At 34.1% G+C, this 26,922-nt stretch overlaps 2 protein-coding genes across 2 annotated transcripts; both read right to left on the bottom strand.

The window, feature by feature from the left end:
* Positions 1-14,423: 14,423 nt before the first annotated feature.
* On the bottom strand, positions 14,424-17,292 carry LOC128671282 (aquaporin-like). Its single transcript, XM_053747631.2, has one exon. It carries the CDS (start codon positions 15,993-15,995, stop codon positions 15,174-15,176), a length of 822 nt encoding a protein of 273 aa, XP_053603606.1. The 5' UTR covers positions 15,996-17,292; the 3' UTR covers positions 14,424-15,173.
* Positions 17,293-19,860: 2,568 nt separating this feature from the next.
* Positions 19,861-20,975, bottom strand: LOC128671281 (aquaporin-4-like). The gene has a single exon (XM_053747630.2). It carries the CDS (start codon positions 20,852-20,854, stop codon positions 20,030-20,032), a length of 825 nt encoding a protein of 274 aa, XP_053603605.1. The 5' UTR covers positions 20,855-20,975; the 3' UTR covers positions 19,861-20,029.
* Positions 20,976-26,922: the final 5,947 nt, after the last annotated feature.

Raw genomic sequence — 26,922 nt, 5'->3', positions numbered from 1 at the left:
GAGTCAATTTATCTTCGGCCTAAAGTGGAAGTATAGACGCTCCGCCGTAATGTAACGCACTTCATTTATTTCCCGAGTTGTATGCTTTACCATCGTTCCCCCTTCACAGTCGGCATAAAAATGAAAACGATGAGATTCGCTTGAAAATTTATCAGTAAAACGATTTTATTTGTACCATTTTTACCTATTTTTCTACAGGGTTATTAAACTTGGGTGTTAAGTCTGTCACTTGACAGACTGATCGTGGTGTGCCGATGGTGCTAGCATGGGTCGTCGATATTCTCCTGAGCGAAGGTTGCTGCTTTTGCCAATGAACACTAGTTAATAACTTTTTGCATCTACTTTTTTGAGATTCCATCATCTTTACTCAGTGACCACTTTTCTAACTCTCGATGCTTGTAAATGTGGTTTTTCTTTTTAATCAGACGGAATACAAAATTATTCCAACGAATTACAGAATTGTAAAAAAGAAATGAAAAGAATTGCGATGAAAATTAATGCAAATGAAAATTTGCAATGTAAAATAGTTATAAAAAGCTCCGTTTTGTTTTCTTCATTCGATGTCATTGGCTTGATTTGATGAAAACTTACAAGACATTTTCATCTCCGCTGCGTATAAAGACTAAATTGTATATTTTATTAGGTACTTCATTATTTTAGTTACTGGTATTTTTTTCTGTATCTGATGATAGAAAAGTGAAGCTACTCGCACCTATCCCAAACGACCAACATTCTGATGCCAGTTTCTCTCATGGAGAAGATCCAGCTATATTTACACCTGCCGGCGTCAACCCCCCTTGGGAAGGCTATTGTTGCCTCTCAGTCGCCTCTTACAACATCCACTATTCAAAGGCAAACCACAACCTCTGATGCCAGTTAAAATAATAAATATAAAATTGGATTACATCGATTTATTTAAAAGGAGATATCTATACCTATTGATTTATCAGTTACCTACGTACCTGAATATCTTTGATTGAATGTTATCTATAAATGTGAAAGAATCTGTACAAAATCAGATGGCGGCGCGGCTTATTTTGAGTGTTCTCACTTTTATTTATCTCGATTTCGTTTATCTCATTTAACGGTAGGTAGGTATTTTACAAGCTTCTATTTCACTTACAATGTGACTATGTCTCGGGTGGAATTTTACAATTCAATTTTGAAGCAGATATCTTCAACCGATTGAGCTGAAATTATGTACACACGTTTAGTTTGGATGACAATGCATTGTTATGATAAGCATGATGGTGCGCCCAGGAACGGCTCCAGATGTGGGAACTCCTCAACGGTTTGAATACAATAAGTAGAATTGAATACAATAAGATCATTATCATCATCATCATATTGTGTTCAAAAATGACAAAAAATATTTTTTATATAAACTTATTATACTTCAAACATAGGTCAGTTCAAACTTACCAAAGATACGAAATGATATTTTTCAAATTACATGGATCAAAGCTATAATATTGTGTGTAAAAGTGTTGGGCAGCTGCAAAGTAACAAGGCTATTTTTAGCCGGAGTACCCAACAAGATGATCCTTATTAGTGAGTTGTCGTGTTTATGTATGTTTATAACACATAGCTCCCAAAAAACTGAATCGTTTTTATCTAGTTATTCTTTTTTATTGAAGGGACTTAAGAAAATATTCTTAGTCATAGTGATTGAGAACTTTACTATTTTAATTCATAGTTTTTCTATACCTAACCGAGGAATTTACTCAACTATTACCCAACTTACGCAACACGAATAATATTATCAATTTTCGTGTAATTCGCTTGTAAATACAGGATTAAGAGATTAAGTAATACATGTCCTGCTAAATAGGTACTTATGCAAGTACAGATTATACAATACTTCAAGTAGGTAAATCAAGGCTGCACAATGTCCAACACAGAATTTAGAATTAAGCCAAAACAGAAGTGATGTTTGCCGTCTGTTATTTGGAAACTAGCGGCCTGTTTCAGCTTCGCTTGGATACAAACAAAATAATTTAAAAGCCTGAACCTCAGAAATCACATTATCTATTGGTGAGAACCGCATGAAAATCCATGCAGTAGTAAAAACTACTGCGGCAGACAGGACAGACGCGACACAGGACTTTGTCTCTTATAATATGTCAGAATAAGGATACTTTGTAGCGAGTGTTTTCCGCCATAGTCGCCATCTCTGATATCAACAGTGGTCTTACCACTATTGATATCAGAGATGAAAATCCAGCATTTCCATAGAGATTAAGGGAGGAGAGGCAGAAGGACGGTCGTAAAAATATGGCAGAATCTTCAAAATTTGTAGTTTTAAAGTTCATGGTCACGGGTGAGATGCAGATCTGGCGTTGTACCTACTTATGTGAACAGCACTACGTAGGTTAATACCAATATCGCATAAAGAAAAAAGTGTATTGTTTGATAACAGGTATTGAATGAAGAATTTTTTCTTCCACCGTAACTGGTTACGAAACTATAGTTTCGTACGCAGTCTAAAGGGAAGACACAAATTCAAGTAGGCATTCGTTTCCATTGCGTATGCAAGTATTATATGACTTATTCCAGGCGGCAACAAAATTATATGCAATTCTGATACTTCTACTTTTATTTTCAATTCTTTCTGTGATCACACAGATTATTGCGATATTATGGGATTGATTGGAAACCGTGTATCTTTGATTTCATTCATTGATATGAATCCTAATCTTATTGATAATTAGGTGATTATTAATAATAAATTGGTCTCTCATCTAATTGCCAAATTAGCGTGTTAATGTGATGCTCTGTTTCCCGTATCTCATGTAATCATATGTTCTACTAACGTCTATTGTTTCTAGTACAGAGTACATACTTGTCAATCAGATGAAGAATTAAGTTTTTTAAACTTACTTCAAATGTTAACTGGGTGTGGCCTGTCTGGAAGTCTTTAAACAGAATAGTAGATTGTTAGATATAATTCGAAAGGAATACATCCGAACGTAGTGAGAGCGACCATAAGTATGAGATATGAGTTGGAAATGATTCATCACTCTACTTCTTATTACGAATTTGAGGCATGAACACAAATACTTTTAAATATTTAAAAAGAAAAGAAAATTTCGGAAAAGAAAGACCAAGAATAATTGACCACATAGGCCTACTTATTTTTTAATGACACTGGCTGTTTATAATACATTAGCAATATTGAAGTATTTTATTTTTTTATCGATATTTTGTTTTATGCCTAGTTGCGCGAGGCCAAATTCAGCACTCTTTATTTAAATAAATTATGTTCCCGGCCCTGAAAGGAAAGACATTTTTATACTTTTACAAGACTGAGGGTGGGATTAGACCATATCTTCGACCCGCTATTTGGATTAAACATACACAAAAAAGTATAAATTACAAACCACGTTAATTTAATAATAAAACTGGCATTGGGTAAAATTATGAAACAGAACATTTTAGACTCGCGAATCCAACAGAGGAGCTATTGATAAAATGTGAAAATGACGACCGCAAACAAGCGGCCGTAACGAGCCCCGCCGGGATCTGACGGCCACGTGGCCATTGTTGCGGTGCTGAATTTACCTCATTTTTAACAAAAATCCCATCTCTATATTCGCATTCATGTATGTTTAATTGCTTTTGACCTCTGTCTGGTCATCATGCCGGAATGCTACTTCGGAGGTCCTGGATTTAGTCATGTCGATTAACAGACAGACTATAAAAATATCTATGTTTACTTTTAAGGTAAAATTTATTATGGTGTCAAAATAAGCAGCGCCATCTGTATCCTGTAAATTATGTATGATGCTATATGCCACCTCTCTATCTGCTATCTATGTAATTTATTCCTAGGTATTTAGTTATACACTGTAGGATTTATTTAATTTTTAAAATAATAATTTCATTAACTTTGCAAAGTAATGGTTTTACGAAACGGCAAATAATTAGATGTACCTATTGCATATTTCGTTTAACGTTACTGTGTGTATATAAACCGCACATTATGTTTTGCTTTGATCTTGCGGTAAAAGCGATGGATTTTCAACGAATTTGTGTAGCGTGCTTGACGTGCTTTTGATTGTACGTAACTGGATCGATTACGATCCTTGGATAGTTTTACTTTATGTTCATTTAATTCAATTATTCCCTCAGGTACAGTCCACCACACATCAACCTTGAAACTAAGTATATGTAATGGTCTTTGTGGCGAATTTGCAATGAATTTGAATAGCTTGATGATGACTTACTTGTTAAGAAGTGTTATATAAAATTAATAGGTTTTGCGCGCGGCTTCGCCCGCGTTTTCTCAATTTCCCACAGGAACAGTTCATATTTCCGACATATAAAGTATCTATGCCCTGAAGGACACCCAAACTACCTATTATGTATGCGAAATTCAAGAATAGATAAAGCGTGAAGAGGTAATAACAAACTTATTTCGCGTTTATAATTATTAACATTATAATAATATAGATCTATGACACCATGCATCGATATGCATTGCTATTTGTGGCCAATGCCCACAGCCAATGCCACACCTTGCTAAAGAAATAAAAGATTATACCTACCTACATGTTTAGTGTTAATTTCTCAAACAAATACCTACATTATGTTGTTATTACAATAATGTACTTATAAAAACTTTTTGAAAATATATCTTTAATGAAAAGTATGTACGCGAATTCTCCATCCCCTTTTCTGGTTTAAAGCAAAGTTACATATTAATGTTTGGAAGCCCGTATGTACAGTCAACAGCACACCAAATTATCCTGCATAAACTTCTATGGCGCGGATTACCGCGCGATAGCGGCGAGTTTACAATTTTCGGTAGGTTGATGTGCTATTGACTGTACAGGATACGTAATGTCTTATATTACTAATTCTGAAATAACTTGAACTTTAACACCCCATTTGGTGTATTAGTATACGTTCTAGGCAACACGTGTTGTTGTAGCTTGTTTTCATTATGATAGTAGCGCCACGAAAACAGTTGTGTGATTGTTAATTTCGTGTGCAAACGGCAATTTTGACGAAATCAAAGTCGTGAAAACATTTCACTACTGCCTGCTCGTGCTACAGAGTACCTTAATGTAACATTATACTTATAATTATACACAATCGCAACTGAAATTACCAAAATACATACAAAGGAAGAAAGACAATGGTGGATGTATCCCTTTTTGGGATAAATCCGCCATTATTTTTCTTACCCACTAGGTAATCAAAGAAAAGTAAACGATAATAAGGTATTTGTCTAATTAACATTTTAGCAGGCACTCAATGGGACTCATTTACTGCATTTTTAATACTCATAAAAATTATTACTAACTTTATTTTATAAATATTATCAATAATAAACACACCGCACTCTGTTTATTGTCGATGATAATGATTGTAGACCATACAAGCTATTGTGTTCAACCCCTTTGAAAGGGATTGTCGCAAAATAAACTCCTGGTTTTGCTATCTCATGATACCTACAGCGACTACTATACATTGAATATACGTGTACCCTCTACTCTCATATGGTTTGGATAGTTTCTGTCCTTTAGGTAAACAAAAGTTGAACAAACTCCTCTTCACGCCTTTTTGCGCGCGGTTTCCACCATGATAAAGCCCCGAGTATACTTTTTGTTGAATAAGTTCTGTGTGTGTTATGTGCTAAATAGTAAACTTCTAAGATGCAATCAGCATTTGAATATATGATATTTTCTGTCATATTTGAATATATGGCGGAAAATATCAACATTTTTACGAAGAAAGATTTCGAATATTTTTTGTATAGGACAAGAGATAAATAAAAAAAAAAACACGTGCATAGTCGTGGTGTCCTTACTAATTAAAAATAATTGCGCATAAACTTGACATTTAAGTTTGTTAGTGAAATAAAATCAATTTACTTAGATTAGTTATTATTGAAGCTTCCCTCTTCGCCCCCTTTGATTTTCCCGCGTTTTCGACTTACCGCATGCCGTCACTTTCGCGTCAGCTTACAGCCTCTATGTCTTTATATTTTTCCTTTGAAATACCTTCAGATTCCGAGCAAGAAACCATTACCAGCGCTTGACGTAATGACATCTACTTGCTTCATATAATTCTGACGTTTACCGAAGTCAATGAAACAATATAATGTTCTAAATTCCTATGATGGAGCAAAACAAGTTTCTGTATTACTCACAGATCAAGTAAGACTTTAATTTATTGTCACTCTATGACACCGTGGCCAATCATGAAGTCAGTTGCAAAAAAATAGTTGTGCTGTGTCCAGTAAAGCCTACCTAATGGTTTTAAATATTTATTTGTTAATTTTCCATGTGGATAAGGCGACTTTCGTTCATAAATTTATGTACATATCTATATCTTGGGTACCTAAAATATATCTTATCTACCAAAACATTTTTGATACTATCAAGATGACTGGCATCGAAGCATCTTTGAAGATATGAAAAGAATAGCATTAAATAATGCGGGATATTCTTTTATCGTTCAGGTAGAATTTTTCAAAGGTAATCGAAATTCAAAGATTAGGACCGCCACCGGTATTTCACGGGCTGATGAACACAACTTTTTCGATGAAATTCATACTTCCTTCCTTAACCATCGGGAATATTGATAAAAGGTCGTTGAAAATTTAGATTGCCTTTTTTATTTGGGTAAGTATTTTTATAAAATAAAATTTAAGACATTCTTAAGGAGGATCAGGATAAGGAGGATACGCAGGATCTTGGGGGTATAAAAAGTAAAATAACAAAAATAAATAGATTATCTCAATTTATTCTTTAATGTTAACTTAACGTTGTAGGTACAGATTTGCTAAAATACAATCATTAAAGTTTTACGAAATTCCAATACTTATTGTATAAAACCTTGAAGATTTATTGGTGCTCAAACAGGCTTTGAATACAAACGAAGTTCACAGAGTTTCATTCCATGTTAACAAAAAAAAAATCGGCATAGGACCACGAGATGAGATTCGTGACCGTCACTGGAAATAAATATTTACTCATACATTTTTAGGGTTCCGGCTCTTAATCATGAAACGGCGGTAGAATTTTCATTAATAAACACGGAATTTTTTAAATTGTTGTTATGTATTCTAATAGATATTTTCATTGCTAAACGAAAAGGAAATAGTAAATATATTATATTCCGTATATGGATCCTGTCGAATCAGTCTGGTAATAGTCGATGAAAGTTGAGTTTGAGAATTAAATTAAATTTATTTTTCCAAAATTTAACTTAAGACGCCCTTATTAAAGTCTTAAAGTAAGACACGCACTTGGCCATTCATTTGTTTTTTCTCTTTAGTGCAATATCTGCATTTTATAACATCGTTGGAAAATGAACTAGGTTTTCGACTGAAAAATGAGCAATGCAATTTTCATTTGCGTGGTTTCATGTAAGTGCTGCAGAAATGAACAGTTTTAATTTATTTTTGCCATTCCATAGGATCATATTCCATTGAGATATTTTTTATTCTTTGTAAAATCGTTGATTAATTTTATTTTACAGTCCGGATTTTTGAATAAAAACACGATCCAACGAATGAACTAGCTAATCTTATCAAGTAATTCTGAATTAAGTAGCTTATTTAGATTGTAATGATAATGCGGATTCGTTAGACAAATATATCACTAAAAACGAATAAACAGATCTAATAAGATAATAATATTAAAAAATAAAATCGTTTTCGCATTGGCACCATAGATGATTACGGGCACATTCGAATCCACTACACAAATACATTATGCCTATACTGTGTCGCCAACCGAGACCGTAGGCGATGAAGGCACCATCAGAAGGTAAAAAATTAAACATCTCTTAAAACAAAAAGCTTCACAAAAAGTGTCGGCATGCAGTCATCAGTAAAATTGCCAACATGTAATTAACTCTATTCTAGCCGAAAAAAGATAAACAATGTAATTTTTTCAAGATTGATCAATCTTGAAAAATGTTCTTTTGTTATTTTTTTTATTGCACACAGTTTTTACATCGTCCATACGTCGTATAAAAAGTTACTATTTCATTTTGTCGGCTATGCTTTCACTCTATTTGTCCGGGAGATCTCTTTTTTCCGGTATTTTCCCAGAATTTAATTTATCGGTCGAACACCGCACGCCGGCGGCACACGAATCCATTTGCATATTCATACGTATCGTTTAAAACGCCTTTTACTAACATAAACTTCGATAAATGGTATACCGTCCTACCGTCCATTCATTTTGTTATTATTTATTAAAAGTATCGGTCGATCACGTAGACTTTGTTATATACTCGTATTAAATTTCGTATCAACATTAAATGTTGCTTTACAAATATATCACACTTGGATTCAACTATTTTGTAATTTTTGCCCCAATAAAAGTCATATTTCGATTTGTCTGAAAAACTTTGAACCGCTTTTGATACCAAAGCTAAAGACGGCCAAAGTTACAAAAGCCAAACACTTTCTGAAAACGAATTTTCCTTGCGAGCGCTACGACTGCCATTCCTAAGTAGGGAAGTGAAATCAAATCTGAAAATTCCTATTACTCGTCAACTTGATAATATGTATAGTAATGTCATTTATGTACGTACAGTCGGGGACAGAAAAACCTAACCCCCACTTAAATGAAATACTACCACAGGTCAGATTTATATGACTCCGACTGTACTGTACCTCTATTAAATTTTGTTTCATTCATGTTTTCTATACGAACGTTAAAAACGTTGTTAAAGGACCGGCAACGTGCGCTATCATCACAATATATTTAATACGGTTTTACCTTAAAGAACAAGAAAGTAAAATTTATATAAATTTTCTTTATTGCCAAAGGAAAAACGCTTTCATACAAAAACTTACAACGCCCAACTATATTAAATTAACCTTTATAACAATCGATTTTTGTACCCGATGCTTCAATAATGGCCTGCAACAAACAAAAAAGGAATTGCATTGGAAAGTTAATGCAAACTTGGTTATAGATGAATTTGCGTGCTGCGGAGCAAACAACACGGCTTGTTAGCTTTTTATTTCTTCGGTAATTGAATCTGTGCAAGGCAAGAGCCTGCGGTGAGCGGACTTTATCGATATCTTCTAGGTATTCTCATTTGCTGTTCCTGGAAAATAGTACCTATTGAAAAATGTTTGGGAAAAAAATATTGTTTGGCACAAATTTGTATCGTCTTCGTCGAGCATTTATGTCTTATTCTTATTTATAGTTGTGATAATGCCAATTAAAAATGTTCGGGAAAAAATAAAATTTTGAGACAATTTTTATTGTACTTACCTAGTGGAGGATTTTCAGTTTTTTTTTAAGTCATAAAAATTATGTAAAAAATCTTATTGAGAGCATTATTCCAACAACTTTGTGACCAATATATACATTTCTAAATAGCGTACCTGGTCAATAAAATTAAATCTGTAAGATAAATGAATCCCCTGAATGCAATAATAAATTAAAGGGAGTTAATGTAAACTGCGTTAATGGAATGGTTGTAGTCCAACCATTATCTATTCCAAGTCTAATTCACACGTTTCCGAGCGCATCTGTTGCTATTGGGAATTTAAGCGGTCCAATAGGCTTATGTATTTAGCAGTAAATTGACCGTATTAGACCAATTTGATTAGTTTATACCTTAGTTCAGTCCCCTAATTAACTGTTTTAATGAGTACATAACTATGTAGGTACTATGAACTTGTTGCAAATGTTCCTTGACATATTTATAAAAAGTGTGCCAATTTCAATGAAAAATGGGCGAAAAATCGCAAGGCAAACCGAAAATGCGATGGTGTGGAATGATGATAGTCATACAGACATCACTAAATAGGTATTTTATAAATTTTTCTTATTGATTTGATTTAACCTTTTATGAAAATATATCCGGGAGATCCAATCAAATTTCAGTTGAAAATAACCGAAATGGTAACAGGATGGTAACATTTGTATTTGCTCGTCAATCAGCAAAGACAACAACGACAGACTGGGTCCATTCAGTACTGCGCTTTGTACGTAGCCTGCACAAGCAAATATTGAAAGTCCTCCTTCCAGTCCATCCAGTTCCTAGTTTTAGTCCTCTGCTAACTAATAACTGTATAATTTCTCTAATTAGACTTGAGGTATAAAGATATTTTAGGCTTTTAAAAATCCCAACATAATTAAGTCAGCGATCCTGAATAAACCTGCGCCACTGCATACGAGTTAGGGTTCGACCTAATTTTTTGCCAAATATCTCGGTCGTAAGTGAAGCTATCTTTGGTTTTCCATTTTTACCCTCTGGATTGACTGTTTTTTAAGATTCCTAACTAAGTTTACTTCCATTTATCTTCTATGAAGTGAATCATTTTGGAAACGTCAAAAGTAGTTTTCAATCTGAAAATTCACATAATTATCTAAAATGGACCTACTTTGCTCACATGTTATTGCATTGAATGAAACACAATGCACATTTTATAAAAACAACTGTAAACTTGCTTAGTCTAATCAATACTAATAATGTGATAAAAAAATTATAATCTGAAAGACAAAATAAAGTAGCATAAATCAATTATCTTTTAATCTACTTAAAATAAAATTTATTAGCAACATGGCTAGCTCCTCATAATGGATATACTAAAACACTATTTTTGAATTTAAAAAAAACATTTACTACTAGTAAAACTAAACGGACATATTTTGTGTGTAGTACATACGTAGTAACGTATGTACTACACACAAAATATGTCCGTTTAAATATTATTTTACATTATATACTAGATATTGAATAAACATTTTATTTTAAACCTCCATAATTAAAAAAAAAAAACTGATTCACGTATTTATATCCTACGTAGGTAGAAATAATACCAAACACACGTGATAAAATAACATTAAACTATTTCAAATTTTGTATCATGTGGTCAAAAATTTGAATATTCCAATAAAATTATAATATACAAACACGTTTTATGAATACTTATTAATTGTAATCTAATAATTCATCTATTTTATCATACTGCATGGTACGTAAATCTAATTATCTTACGATTCAATATGCTAAATTGTTTATCCATGGTTTACACAGTACGCATGCAAAACATAATATTTTTTAACTCAGAACAAAACGTAAGTATAACCACTGTGTACCAACCATATAAATTGCTAGATATCGCATACATGAGTACAAAAAATAGTAAATGACGTAATTAATAAAATAGTAACATTAAAATATATTGTCTGGAGAGTTCATTTACATGGCTCACAAGACTAGGAGAATATAAATTTACAACAATAATAACAATTTCTTTCAAGAAAATTCAAGAAAACAAATGCGAGACGACATTTTCTTTACACAAACATGGGCACTATATACGACATCTAGCTTAATATAAATTTTTGATCAGAACGTTCATGTCAAATTTGAAATTTTCCGGTTCAAGAGTTCGAAAAATACCAATAGCAACCGCGGTCTAGTAGTTGTAAAACAACTTTACATGCTTCTTGTGCAGAACCAATTAACCTGGAATACAGTTTAGCCTTTCAATGCATTTTCTTATTCTTTCCGGCACCAATTTTATTTCCTTTTTCTTAACCTTTCATATACATTCGGAACTGTGAGGCCGTGAAGCCCAGGGTCAGCGTAAAAAACATACGATATAAAAAAAAACACCTGTGATTTTACGACCTGCCTCACGTCAACCCTTCTTCGGAATGCTTATCAGCTACTATGGCTATGAGTCCCTTAGAGCCTCTTACTTATAACATCCACTGCAGGTCATGGAGTGGTCCTTTTTTAGGGCGAAATCACAAACAATCGACGGCTCTTTCTTTGAAATGTTACAAAATGTTTAGAAATGTTACCTTTAATTAAATAGAATGCATATATTGAAACAATATTGATGACCCCAATTCATTAACAGCGATAAACTTCGAGTATTTTTCTATTAACATAATGATCATGACCATCAGAAATAATGATAAGGAATAAGAACCCTACGTGACAATTAATATTAATTATCATCTGTGGAAAACATTGTTGCCACATTTGTATAAATAAAAACATAATATACAACAAATATAACAAACTAAGACTTAGCATTGTAAATAATGAACCAACCAAGTGCGATCTATTTAAAACGGCAAAAATCACATTTGTTGTGTGTGAACCCTGTTTAATATTTATTTTATTCTGTTGCAATAATAGAGATACCAAAATATGTCATCTGTGAAAATTTCAAATGTTCCACTTTTTTTAGGTAAATTTAATATTTTTTTAGGTAAAATTAATTTGAATTAAACATGTATTCGAACCAGGGATATAGTGAAACCTAACTACTGCGCCATGAAGCCATCAAGCCATCAATTAGGTTAGCACATCAACACTGATCGCTTTATGATCCCACCGGATAGACAGGAGGACACCAGGTCAAGGGCATAATGGGAATTTGCCGTGGAATAACAGAATAGTAAATGATGCAGGTGTTGTTATGAGTTACAATAGCGTATGAATATTGGAAGCGAAACTTGAAACTAGCATCAGGACCGGATTAACCGAGTCGGGGCCCTTTAGACAATGCATTTTTTCTGGGTCCTCCTTTACAAATATAAACAGATGTGGTCATTAGTGATAAACAATTTTTCTCGTACGTTGTGTATGTAGTCGTACACTACGTTAGAAAAAGTGTACATAGAACACCCATGTGACCTAAGGGTAGGAAGTAACACCAATGGTACATATGGGTGAATTTTCGAGCGTTGACCGCCGTCATTCTTCAAAGACAAGAAACTTTTTGCTGCCCTAATTTATAAATAATAATCTGTGTTGGGGATAGTGTAAAATTTAAATAACATTTGATTTTTAAGATTATAGAATGGTTCTTTATTTTGAAAGAGGATAATGACGGCATTCGAAACGCTCGAAAATTCACCCATATAGGTGGAACTCGAAAGCCGGGGAACATACAGTTAATTAAATAAAATTTATTAAAAATTATTAACTTTTTCAAGTAAATTTAAGAAATAGCATGATAACTTACAGAAAAAAGTCTGTAGCATGAAACCAGATCCAAGATTTTTTTGTACACGTCCGAAGCTCCTAAGTGGAGCCCTTGGTTTCCTGTTCTGCCATCAGTCCGGCTCTGCTAGACGTAGTTTTGTTGTGACGAGCTTGAGAAGGGTCGGGACATCACCCCCGAAGGATTCACTTTATACGCCAACGCAGCATAATATGTGTCCGCATGTCACTTCACTGACACTGATAGCAGAATGTTACAGAATGTACAGCAGTTGAGATTTATAACGCCCTATTATAAAAGTACAGTGTTACAAGACCTATATACAATATAGATATTCAGGTTATTTATGGTTTATATAGAGTTTACAATATGACAAACAAAGCCACTTTTTTACAAATTCGTTCATTCTATTTTCCGCCCACTCTCTTCGCGTCCGCGCCACCCTCTGTCCTGTGCCTCTCATACGACCTCTTCTAGTTTATGTCATCCGTCCATTTCATTGCACGATGTCAATGTAATATCTGTCTTATTCTTTAATACCCAACTTACTTACCAAACTCACCCTTCAAATAAATTTTTGGCACAGCTTGTTGTAATAAATTGCATATTGCAGGTTTTTGAACAGAAACAGGGCAGTATTTCCCTTCGACTCAACGCTGTAACATGTATTGTTTACGAAAATGTAAGTAAAAATGTTCAAACTAACATAAGAATCTAGTCAACTAAAGTTTACGAACCCTCAGGGCACGAATTAAAATTCCACTTGACCAGTTTTTTCACTTTGTGTAATCGATATCTTTGTGTATTTTTTAAAAGTGATAAGTACTCTTGTTTCTTGTAAATAGATTTTTCTTTCGTTCTAAAAGTTTTTGAAGTAGGTTTGAATAAAGTACGCTGAACATTTTTCACTGGAACAATATTAGTAGTCGCTTCAAAGAGACAATTTATAGCGGGTACAACATAAATCTCCTTTTTGCTGGCACGATAAAGATTACCCGGCCAAATAGTGGGGCCTTTCCGTGTTTTCCGTTCAATTTCGCAAATCGCGTTGTGTTGACAGTCCCTGTTCTGACGTATCTTACTCTCGCCCAAGAATCTAGTTCTGCTAGATGGTAAATTGGATTTTTTATAAAGGCACCTGCCATCGCCAGTTTATAGTGCCGGTGAAAGCACTCCGGACCAATACGAATAGAACTTTTCATTTCAGTCAAATCTAAGTTGAAATAGCTATAAATGCTAAGAAATACTCGTAGTCAGAGTGGAATATAGAGGAATATAAGTACTCGTTTATTTCTAATGGTAGCTCACCACTTTTTAATTAATTAAATGGAAATGAAGAAAGTAGTTACTATAAAGTGATGAGGAATTGGTAAGTAAGTAGTGTTTAACATTTGTGAATAGATCAACATCTGACTGGACTGTTTACTATAAAAATCAATATTTATCATTGCGACATCGAAAGTAAAAATAATTTAGATTGTAAAAAAACACATTAATTTATTGACGAACTAATAATTTATTCTCTAATCGAAGTACTTGTCTTACCTAGCTTTTTATCAAGAGAGTAGAAGAAAGTAATAAAAAATAATAACAACAAACAAATCACTAGTTTTGATACAACCTAGTTTTATCTAATATCACAATACGGCACAAAATTAAAATAAATATTTGTTGAAGTCACATTTCATCTCGTGATTACAAAATTTGCTACAAATAACAACAATGTATTACATACAGAGGATGTATAGCAATTTAATAATTCACATGCAAGATTGTTTGAAAACATGACAATGATGTCATGTTTTATCATACCTGTAGTGGTTATTTTACCTTGTATAATTATGGCTACATATTCAAAATATATTATTATATACAAGTCATAGTTTTTCATTTTAATACTTATTACTTATTAAGTAAATATGAAAGAAGGAACTATTTACATTTTCTTAATAATTACACATTTATATAGAAAAACGCAACGTATAGTTTCTTACTCTGTAGATTCTCACTTGCAATGCAAAAAAATTATTGATTTTAAAGTAACACAAAAAACCTTTTTGTTCCGTCAGTCTTAGTCATTCATACAATCAAAAATATACAGTAAACAACACCAATAAAAGATATTACGTACCTACATATCTAAATAACAGATGGTATATTAGATAGTATCGTTACTATGGAAGAATTATGGCGATAAAAAAAACTAATAGATATTAGTTTGTCATTTGTCTTTGACCTCATTAGCGCTCTGTTCATTCTCTACGGTCTCTATTTCAGATATCTTTAACCACACGTATTTGTAGAATATCGCTGGTAGTATACCGCCCACCATGGGTCCAACCCAGTACACCCAGTGGGCATCCCATCTTCCATTCCAAAATGCTGGGCCCAACGTCCTCGCCGGATTCATACTCGCTCCAGTTAAATGACCTCCAGCTATAGACAAAACTATTATAGAGAGACCGAACTTTATAGCAGCTGAATCTTGTCTTGCAGCATATTGTGGGTCCCACAACGCACAGTTGAGTAACGAGAGAGCCGCGGATAATATTATTTCGACACCAAGCGTCTGATACTCATTGATGCGCGCATGTGGCAGCGTTAAACATACTTCGTTTTCCACCATATCGTAAGACGACACGGACATCACTATAGCATATCCGACTATAGATCCGAGGCACTCGATTATGATATAAATTATAGTAAGTACGATAGAAATCTTTCCGAAAATGCAAGCAATAATTGCGACGAACGGATTCATATACGCTCCAGACAAGTGCCCGAAGATTTGTATATTCATCATGACTGTGAGGCCAAACCCTAAAGGCCCTTGCAGGGGAGGTAATACGTCAAAGCCTTCGAGAGGAATACCCGACATACATCCAAACGACATCAAGAACACCATAGCCACAAATTCTGCTACGATCGCCTTCCATTGTGAGCAGTACCAGGTGGCTATTGTTTTAAATAATGATTGAGGTTTGGCAGGTTTACTGTCACTCACACACACGACGATTGATCGAGTATTCGGTGGCAACGTCATCCTGGCTATTTATTATCCAGGATGCTTATTGTATTCGGATTAAGGGCACACACGTTTCACTATTTATGATTCACTCACATACGGTTTTGATAGAAGTCATTGTCTCTTTAACTGTACCTATGTCAATAATATTTTTACGAGTGAACGGAGGCCGCGTCCACTCCGCGACTGCTACAAGCTTAATGTTGATGTATAGATATTTAACAGTAACCCCACTGCGGAGTTTATTACCGCACGAGATATAAAATATACAGTAATTCTGTTTGATATGGTGTGTTATCAAATTTCGGTAAGATATTGACTACATGACGCGTGTGAACAACTGCTTTTTAATGCAGATACACCTACACTGAAAAAGATTATTGGTTCCATTATTGCTGTTCTAAAAAAATATAATTTTAAATTTAAAAACAGTTTTAGATGTGATACATTCTTTCATAGTATCATAGTTAATATCCTACATATCAACAGTCTCAAAATTATTTTCTACACAACAGTATTAATCTTTCTGATCCGGAGAACACCACGTGGTTCATCTAGGTGTTCCACGGTTAAGTAGGTGCTTAAGTAGTGAAGCTGTTGTTGCTTAGTTAAATACTTAGGTTGGGTCAGATATTTTGTTTCATATCTCAGTCCTGTAGATAATGTTCATTTTTCATTAAGCAACTTCCTGTAAAGGAAAAAAACTTGCACATTAAACTGAAAGGAAAAATTATACTAACATAAATGGCTTATGATAAGTAAGCCGCAGTAATAAAGTAGCTAAGTGTAACCAAGTGCAAACGAATTTTGATAGATATCATAAGTATCTACAAGTATATCTACTTGAAATGGAGTGAAATGTTACTGTTTAAATAAATTTACTTATCTAGTGATAACAGAGTGGGGTGATTAACTGTCTAGAATCTTAATCCTTTGAGACCTAACTCACGATACGCCACCACAAAACAATAAATATATTTAAAAATTTTTTTACTAGGTATCAATAAAATTAAAAAAAAACAGAATGTGCCAGGTACTCCTCCGTCGTAAAAGCGTAAAAGCCAATCAAGGGAAAGAACTATAAGCTGCAGATTCCAGATAGGCAATAGGCCATCACTATCTTACCCCCAATAAGCCGGTCATTCATACAGCTAAACGTGGCCCTTCAGTTTCGTTACTCTTAACTCTGTCAACGTAAAAATAAGATTTTGAAGATTGGGTTGTGATTTTGCACCCGGCCGCCTGCCTGACGTCAACTCTCATTGGGAATGGTATTGTTGCCTATCTATAGTTGCCTAGGTCACAATTGTCTCATAAGACAGCCGCAGGAGGATATGGAGTAGTCAAAAGTTGTGGCGTGTGGTTCCGCCCTAGAGTACTAGGGCGGAACCACACGCCACAACTTTTGACTCTGTTGATATATAGGAATAAAAATAGGATACGGTGCCTGTAAATTTTCTAAATGGGTAGCGAAAGAAGATGCCATATCAATTCATTAGATTGCGTAAACCGATTCAAAAGTAAAACGTTTATAATAGGCTGACCTGCAAGCAAGCAAACCTGTCTGGCAAGTTGCCAATCAAGTTTTGCGTACAATCACCATCAAAAAATGCTCGTACAAGGCCGTACGTTACCATCATTTTATTTTTGTTCAATTATCTAAATTATTTATTTATTTTAGCTAACCAACCTCTTGGTTGTAAACAAACGGTTTGCGTGCCAATAGTCTGACAATCCCATAGACCATGCGAGGAGAAGAAAAAGTAGGGAAGCGGACCTGGTCACCGACGTTTTATGGTTGCGAAAGAAATCGTGTTTGCGCTCAGATGAGAAAGAACAGGCTCTAAAACTCTACAAAAAATCGTGTCACCTTATCATGTATTTAAATTTAATTACAGTCAAGCATATCAATCTACCCAAGCAGGGTAATACGCATACATGCTTGACTGTACACCAAACCTTGATTATGAATTTACTCCGTTTTAACTAATTTTTAAAATGTAGCAAGCCAAATGCAAAGTCAATGGCTTTTGCTGATGATGAATGATGTCGAATGCACGAAAAAAATAATAATAATTTCGAGCTTTCGTCGATTTGTATACGAAAGTGTTTTTTTTTTTCCAATTTAATACACCTACATTTATTGACAGCGTTCAATTCAATAATTCAATAAAATAATAAACAAAAATAACAATTCATAAATTTGAATATATTTTTTAAAATAGAAATAATGTAAAATTTTTCTTACGCTCATGAGAAGACATGTCATACAGCCACACAACACAACAAACCGATTACGACAGTAACGTACTCACATAGAATAAAACGCAGAAGCGTTATTAGGTATCTAACGAGCGTGTCTGAGCCTTCCGAGGACATCTCCTGTACGTGCCGCGGCTTACTAACTCCGCTACAACGTCCTTTACTTATGGTTCTTCGTGTTCTTACTATTGCCTCGCAATTTTCTTTACTACATGTGCTAGGCTAAAATAAAGTCACTAAGGCAATGTTGGTTAATTTTAACTTGAAACGTTGAAACTCTTTCATATTAGAAACACAGTATAGTAAGTACCTACAATAAACATGACTATGAACTAAGTTATTAATAGTAATTTATAAAAATAATAATCATAATTTGGTCAAAAATACCAGTGAACAGTAGCTGGTTCCTATCCTATTTTATTGTACAAAAATAATATTGAAAAGAAAAAAAATATCTCTACATAATTAACAATTACTAAATCAATAAAACAAACGTACTCATGAATTTTATTCGCAAATAAATAGTTACGTAAGCTGATAAAATACTCGCCATTCCCTCAGTGGGTGAGGTGGATTTCACATCGAAATTACGGCCAAATTCACCTCACGTCCGCCATCGTACGTTGAACTAGTGTGAGCTTACGACGCGCCGCGCGGAGCCTAACTCGAAACCATATTAAGCGACTTATCCCTTGTTTACCCTTTTGCTAATGTCTCAGATTGAAGGATATGCGAAACAAATCCATTTGTAACAGACTGGCATATTCTTTATTTTTAGTTTAATGTGCCTAACATTGTGTTCAATTTTTGTATACTAAAAAGTCATCTTTTTTTTTTAATAATGTATTTATAATGTTTAATGTTAATAGGGACTAGAAGGGGAAATATGTTGACTCTCAAAACAAAGGACCAGTCTGTTATCAATCTGTTATCATATTATAAAACAAAGTCGCTTCCCGCTGTCTGTCCCTATGTATCCTTAGATCTTTCAAACTATGCAATAGTGTGATTCCTGTGAAGGTTTAGGTGTATAATTTATTATGGTTTTAACCGAGCAAATAACCGAGCGCTAGTTTAGAATAAACCGAACTTATTCTTTTATATAATCTAGAAAACTAACAGATTCATTCTAAGCTCGAACACGAAAATGTTAACGACATCATTTAATTTAGAATATATATTATATCTATCACTTATCCGATCATATCCCTTGACCTATTTCTCTTAAACCATCTCGCCTCAGTTCCCAAAGCGCCTGTTGTATTCAAGCTGAAAGGTACAAAGCATCAAAATGATAAAATGCGTGTTTTATTCTACTATTTTAAATTGCATTAAAAATCTCTAAATATTAAACAACATGATAAGTAAACCAAAAAATAAATTAATACATCAATTATATAGTCCTTAAATTAGAGTTATGTATATCGTTACGTTACCACTTTACTGAATTCAAGTGGCAATGTAATTTGTATGATTATCCAGCAAATACTTTACGTTCGTCCAGCAAGCCGCAATGCTTTTGTGTATTTAATACAGTTCATTTTTTTTGTTGTTAAATGTTACCAAAAACCTTTTGCATGAAAACATGGGTATGTTATTCCGTAAATAAAATACAAATAAGTTATAAAGTTAGTGTAAATATTTTAATCAGCATTTATTTATCGATTCAATTTCGAATTACTATAATATTTACATACTTTAAGCGAGTTGCAAATAGCACATACATTACTAAAGTAATATAAAAACTCACTCGCAATGTCTCAATTCGACATCATTTCTGATTGTGTAATTTATCTATCTTCGTCTTTTCTCTGATCTGAATCCTGTATCGCCGTGTTAACAGCTTCAGGATGTTTCATCCAAACATATTTATAGAATAATGCTGGAAGTATACCACCGACCAAAGGTCCGATCCAGTACACCCAGTGAGACTGCCATCTCCCGTTCCATAACGCAGGCGCAAACGACCTCGCAGGATTCATACTGCTGCCAGTCAATGGAGCACCAGCTATACTTAGCCCAGCGACTGTGAAACCGAACTTTATAGCAACCGATTCCAACATCTTAGCATTCACTGGATCCCACAAAGCACATATCACCAAAGATAATACAGCGGTCAAAAACATCTCAATAACTACAGCCTGATAATCATTAAGATTAGGATGCGGATGCGTCACACAAATTCCCTTTTCTAACATATTGTGTGGTGACACGCTTATCAATATTCCATATCCGAATATTGCTCCAACACACTGCGCTATTATATATAGTATCCCTGTTACAAAGGAAATCTTTCCATAGATAATTCCAATAACCGACACGAATGGATTCATATATGCTCCCGATATATGTCCGAAGATTTGAACGTTACATAAAATAACTAAACCAAATCCAATAGGAGCGTAAAGAGGTGGATGTATTTCAAGTCCATCGATTGGTATACAGGCCATACATCCTAGTAACATCAAAAGCATGGTAGCTATAATTTCTGCAACGATCGCCTTCCATTGTGACCGGCACCAGGTGACTATTGATTTCGATTCGGATTTAGATTTCGTCGGCTTACTGTCAATTACACTGACGATGATAGATCGGGGACTAGGTGGGACAGTCATTTCTGATAAATATAAAGATATCACAACAATACTTTTACATTATTCCAAAAGTGCCTCGAAAGCACTATTCCACACCGTACAGTAGAGGGTAACTGATTTCCTGTCATCATCCACAACAGTTAAATAAAATTTGATAAGTAGAGAACAGTAGATGTTTAGTAAATTTGGTTTCCGTTATCTTTAAATGTAAATCTTTACTCATGTGCGGGAAACAATAAAATGTCAAGCGCTATTGTCTTGTTATGTTCCACCTTGTCATGACCATAAAATCTGTATGCTTTTTTTAATATAATTACGCATAATTAAACTAATTAACAGTTGAAAACACAAAACAAATTATGTCATTTTATTATTAGTCGTTGCGTTACTACATGTAATAACACAGATAAGAGTAGATTATTCTATAATGAATGTAGGAAAACGAAAAACAAATGAAATTTAGTAATTATGAACTGTTTTTGCCCTATTTTTGACCTCGACTTACTCTCGGATCCCACTCCAATGAGCAGGATCAAATTGGTCGGACGATTTCCAAATTGCCGCCTTAGAGTAAAGGCGCGTTTGACAAAAACACGCCTTTCAACCCACTGTCAAGTAACTTAATTCCGTCCCAAACCCCAACAGTAGCTTGGTACAAAGGAAAGGATCTCGATATCCACTGTACCTTATACAATACTCAAGACACATCGTCATAGGCCACAGAAGAAAGGGAGAAAGTAGCACATCATAATATCGCCATTTCTCTTCCTCTGCAACACCTTCCCCAACGACTACCATTGAGAGTGACAGCTTTCCTCCACAGTCTACAAGACTTTCACATCTGAACCCTGGGTTCCACTTGGCTTCACAACAATGGAGATAAACCTCGAAGCAGTGATTATAATTTAATCTACTTATCTCGTTTCTTCCTTTATTTCTGAGAGTTTCTAACCACAACAGCTAGCCTTACATCAAAGAGTCAACAAAACTAGTTCTGTCATTAATCGCATGTTAAAAATGTAACTAACCCAAGGAGGGAAAAGTTCCGTATGTATCTAATCCGGCCATTTACTATAATCCGTGTTCGGAAGAAGTGTCGGCCTGATTAATTGCATGTCGGAAACTTCGGGATAGCCTTTTAGTGAGCATCTATTCCTGTGATCCATATATCGGTATGTACCCGTATATGGATTTATACGATGGATTTGCTAGATTGCTTTCAATATTTATTTCCCTTGCCGTATTATTGGGGTTTATGTTAAATAATTTTACTTTGAGCTTTCTTTCGAAAAAATGTAATAATCTTATTTTGAAGTACCTATGTAGTATTTCATCATTATACATCTAAACAAATTGATAGGACTTTCTTAAATTTCCACTTAATATCAGGAACCTAATTGTAAATAATAGTCATTTCTTTAAAGTTAATTTGAAGGATTTCCCCAAAGAATGTATACCACTTTAATGATATCTGACACTAGTAGTGTTAGCAATAAGATTCTAGATAAGTAAAAAAAAAATTGGACAGATATGAAAGGTAAAGAGCTGCCATGCTACTATTTTATCTTAAGCCTTCAGCTTCAACTTGATATGTACATTATACAATATGAAATTATATAATAAAAAAAACAATTTCTACTTTTTAAAATTTTTGTTTGCAAATAATAAACTTAAGACTGAGCCGATATAGATAGGAGATCTATTGATACTCCCGAAGATCTAGTGTAGTGTAGTAAACATTTGTATTCAATGTTTCTTTCCAAAACCTTTGGAATAATTCAACCGCGTCCGATGTAAACTACCAGTGACTGGTCAGCTTACATCTCCGTCCGAGGGTGGCTCTAAACCATATTATCTTCATTGTATATCCTTTGTTTACGAGGCGTCATAGGTGAACAACTGAACGCTGCAACGCGATACAATACTGTACGATTTCAGAAACAACATTTGCATTATATAGAGTATCAAATCTTTATCCTATAAAGGGTAAACACAGCCAAATGTTGCGAAACTCGAAGAACATATACGGCGGCGCCAAACTTATTTATTAAGTTGCTAGTCTATCGCCTATCAGAAGAATTTCTAACCCTTCTCTGATTGACTTTTACAATCTACACGGGAGGAAAAGCAGCTGGCATTTTGATGTTTTTAGTCGCACCCAGACTAGCATCATTATATCGTTGACAATAAAAACCACAAACAGACCAAGTAGTTGTTAGTTGTAGGAGAAGTTGGCGCTTAGTGTCTTGTTGCTTGCTGTGTTTGTTGTTCACATAGGGCATTGGGTTACCCCCGTCACTGATAGTTACGTTTGGTTTAGCTTGTACAGTCAACTGCATAGCAAATTAGCCTGCACTTTTTCTGTTGCGGTAATAGAGGCAGGTTTGACTACATTGGTTTTAGTAGTTTCATGTAATGTTGACTATACCGAGCTGGACTATTAATTTTGGGACAAATTTCAATGAATAATTTTATTTCGTTACTTCTAAAAGGCTGTAATGTTTGCAGGCTACAAATCGAAAGCGCGTTGCTTGCACGTGCTTTCAATTCTCTTGATTCTATCATCAACTCGTCAAAAATGCTGAATATTCATCGTACCCAAAGATTTTTTAAAAACCAAAATCTTTGGTCGTACCGGAGCGTGCCTAAATGGATTTGAATATCGAACAAATTCCTTTCTATCATTCAATAATAGGGAAAACATTTAATATGTCCACAACTAGTTTGTTTATGTATTATAATTTTTATCAGATAGGTTTTTAATGGCTAGTACAAATATTTTACCTATCATCAAACAAATTCATACTGGAGGTTGGTTTGTTTGAGAATCACAGCAGTCACAATACCAACATTTACTCATGTTACTTAACATATATAGGCTACATAAAGGTCACCTAAAATGCGAGAAAGGTTTTTGGTAACCGAAACATGTATAGCACGAATTGAAAGTTCATTCCAGGCGCGTTCACAACTTACATTTACTGCCCTGTAATTCTTGCGGAACTTTGAGAAACTTCCAGCCGCGAACGAATTTAAAATTATGTTACACTTTTAGGGAAAAAAAATCATCTTAAATATAGAACAAAGTTAATAAAAATAATCTCTCTGTTAGACGTTCTACTCCTGTGTTTAATCAAGACAATCACCAGGATCAAGTATAACAAAATCAATTGTGATGTAATCAAATCTTTCATCATAAACACAACCGGTGATTAATCTGTATCAGTATTTCATAAATGAACTTCATTTATTTAATTACAATAAAATTAAGTAACAAACCTACCTATAATAAACTATTTAAATATTTAATGTTAAAAACTCAAGTCCTTATTTTTGGTCAAACTGAAATGTTGCATACAATCTGATGATTTAAATGGATAGAAAATTTCCTACGAATTTGGGCTTAATAAGATAATCCGTTTTTACAAACATGACATGAAAATACGGTTTTTGCATTTCATAATATTTTGTTTGCAATAAATACTTGTGTACAAATTGGCCTTTTTTATTTATTTAAGTACATAGTTATTCAACAAAAGTCAGTCAGTCATAAAAAAAATTAAAATATAAACTCGGCTGAGATTTTACAATAGGCCGCCTGCCTGACGTCAAACTTTCTTTGCAATGTATTTTTGCATATCAGCTGCCAAGGCTGTGTACCTTAATTGCCCCGTAGACATCCTCGAGAGTCTATGAGGTGGCTGTTCCAAGGCGGAACCACACTTGAACAAAACTTTGCAGATTTTTTTTCATCTACTTAAATTATCAGGAAACAGTACAGTGAACGTGAGTAAAATAATAATTTTTAAAAATACAATACTGCTCACTTATTATCCCTTTTAACCCAATTACATAGATAAACATTAGTAATAGTGTTGCCATAATAAATAGGGTAGATAGAAACCTTTTCACTTGGGGCTCGTGCGTATCCGAGTGTCGGACGGCGCGCGGCCATTTTTCTTTTTCCCACTCTCGGCAGAAACGGAAGAAAAATTGCCCGCGACGTTGTTAATTGAAAAGAGCAACTTACTCGGGTAAATTACCCAGCAGTAAAGCATTATTATACCTTGATAGGCATAGTGCACATTAGTAAGATTTTTTTAGATAAAGTTGAGCTAAAATAGGTAATAAAATATGTATACTGTGAATTCAAGGCTTATAGGCTTATACAACAGTAGGCTTGTTTTAGTTATTGATGTGTGTGACATGGGAAGTACCTACACCCTACACCATATTTTCTAAACGTAAGCGGCGCACAGGTTAAAGTCGACGTCAAATCTGACTGGTGCAACTCATGCAACTGTTTTAATCAGTAATTACTCTACAAAATTAATCACATGATGAGTTTTGCCACCTGAACATGTATTATTCACAGTAAATTATTAACTTATTAATATTAGGCATATTATGCTATTATACCAATTACTCATTGTAATACGATAAATAAAAATATAAAAAGTACAGCATTTGTATTTTTGTGTTTTCATATGGGACAGTTCTTTGAAATATTTTTGTGTTTGTCCTCTGATCTGGGACAAATTAAATCACCCGTCAAAATAAAGGACGGCTATGAAACGAGTACCTTCATTAAAATCCTTCGGGACTCCACCGCAGATAAAAAATAAAGTGCTTGCTTTAATAATCATCCTTTGATGCGGGGATAAAAGGTTTATACCATATAACACAAAATATACTGTATGTCACAGGTTTAATACGTCAACATATTTACGAACATTTAAATAAACTTCTGAAAATAGCGATATTTTTTGGGGAACAGGAAAGATTATCTGTAAATCGAGTAAATCCTCAAACTAAGCCGAAAAAATGAAACTTTCATGAAAAATCTTAATTCGAAAGTAGAACATAGCTACATATCATTTCTCCCAATTGAACATTTTCCTGTTTGCTTTCGCAGTAGACCTTAATAGTCAAACTACGCATATATATCCTCCTTGATCATATCAAGCTAGGAGTTCTATGGTAGGTTCTCCTGCCAGGACCGAAGAAGCCTCTACCAAAAGCCTCTGCCACTGGTTACTCAAAACGTACTCAGCGCATATCTGACATTATACTGTATTTATTGAATAATAAACACACCTACACAGTCCAACTACGTAGTATTTCGTAATATTAATAGGCAAAAAGAGTAGACATAGGTTTAGAAGACAAAATATTGTCTTGGCATATTTACAAGACTTCATCAAGATTTGCCTACATTTTTAATAGAAAGCCGGGCGGGCGGCTTAAGATTTAGAGTAGAAACTCTTGATATAATCTTGTGTTTGGGCATACACTAGCTTTTATCAAGAGTAGATAGATGCATATTATGCATTGATAAATATATTGATAAAACCTTGCATACATTTAAAAAAATGGCCTGGTGAAAGATTTATTTAATAACGCTTCCTTTGCTTTTATTGCAATTTATCACATTAAATAAATTGTATTAAGTTACAAGTTATAAAATGTGATAAAGGTAAAACATTTGTTCTCAGCTTACCTTTAGTCTTAAACTGTAAAATTTTAATTACCCTGTACAAAAAAAATATCCTGTACGTATGTATATGTATGATAAATAAATATTTGTTAATATAGCTTAAAATTGCAAAATGGACCAGCGGATCTAGCAGCCAGTTTCCAAAATCAAGAACACTTAGCTTCGTCCGCCATAATGCCCTTCTATTCAAAGGCGCGCCAGACAATTAGTCGGCTGGCACATTCGCGCACAATTCAAGGCAGCTTTGCTCAAGAACTTCCCTCTTCATTACTAATGCCTATTGTCTCGCTAGTTACCTACGTCCTATGTAGCACCTATCAAGACAGAATTGCACGTAAAGCTGCGTATTAAACTGTCTGTGGCTGTTAATTCAAAATTTCACGCCGTATGTTTGTATAACCACCGTGATAAATATTTTTTAACTAAGTAGTATTATTTCAATTACAATAGGTCGGTTTTTTTTAAATAGCAAAGAGATATTAAAGGAGTAGTTTTTCATTTGGATGGTGAAACGGAGTAGGTTCTCGATGAAATCCATATCACAAATAACAATATTTTTTGGTTCTTCACTAAGTTTGATCAGTCAAATGTC

Source organism: Plodia interpunctella, chromosome 7, assembly GCF_027563975.2.
Source record: "Plodia interpunctella isolate USDA-ARS_2022_Savannah chromosome 7, ilPloInte3.2, whole genome shotgun sequence".
Lineage (NCBI taxonomy): Eukaryota > Metazoa > Arthropoda > Insecta > Lepidoptera > Pyralidae > Plodia > Plodia interpunctella.
Note: the sequence above shows the minus strand (reverse complement) of the source record. Positions and strands in the feature narration are given on the sequence as shown.

What these genes read in the sequence shown, in the direction of transcription:
- LOC128671282 (XM_053747631.2), bottom strand. Translation starts at nt 15,995, where the DNA reads ATGACGTTGCCACCGAATACTCGATCAATCGTCGTGTGTGTGAGTGAC.
- LOC128671281 (XM_053747630.2), bottom strand. Translation starts at nt 20,854, where the DNA reads ATGACTGTCCCACCTAGTCCCCGATCTATCATCGTCAGTGTAATTGAC.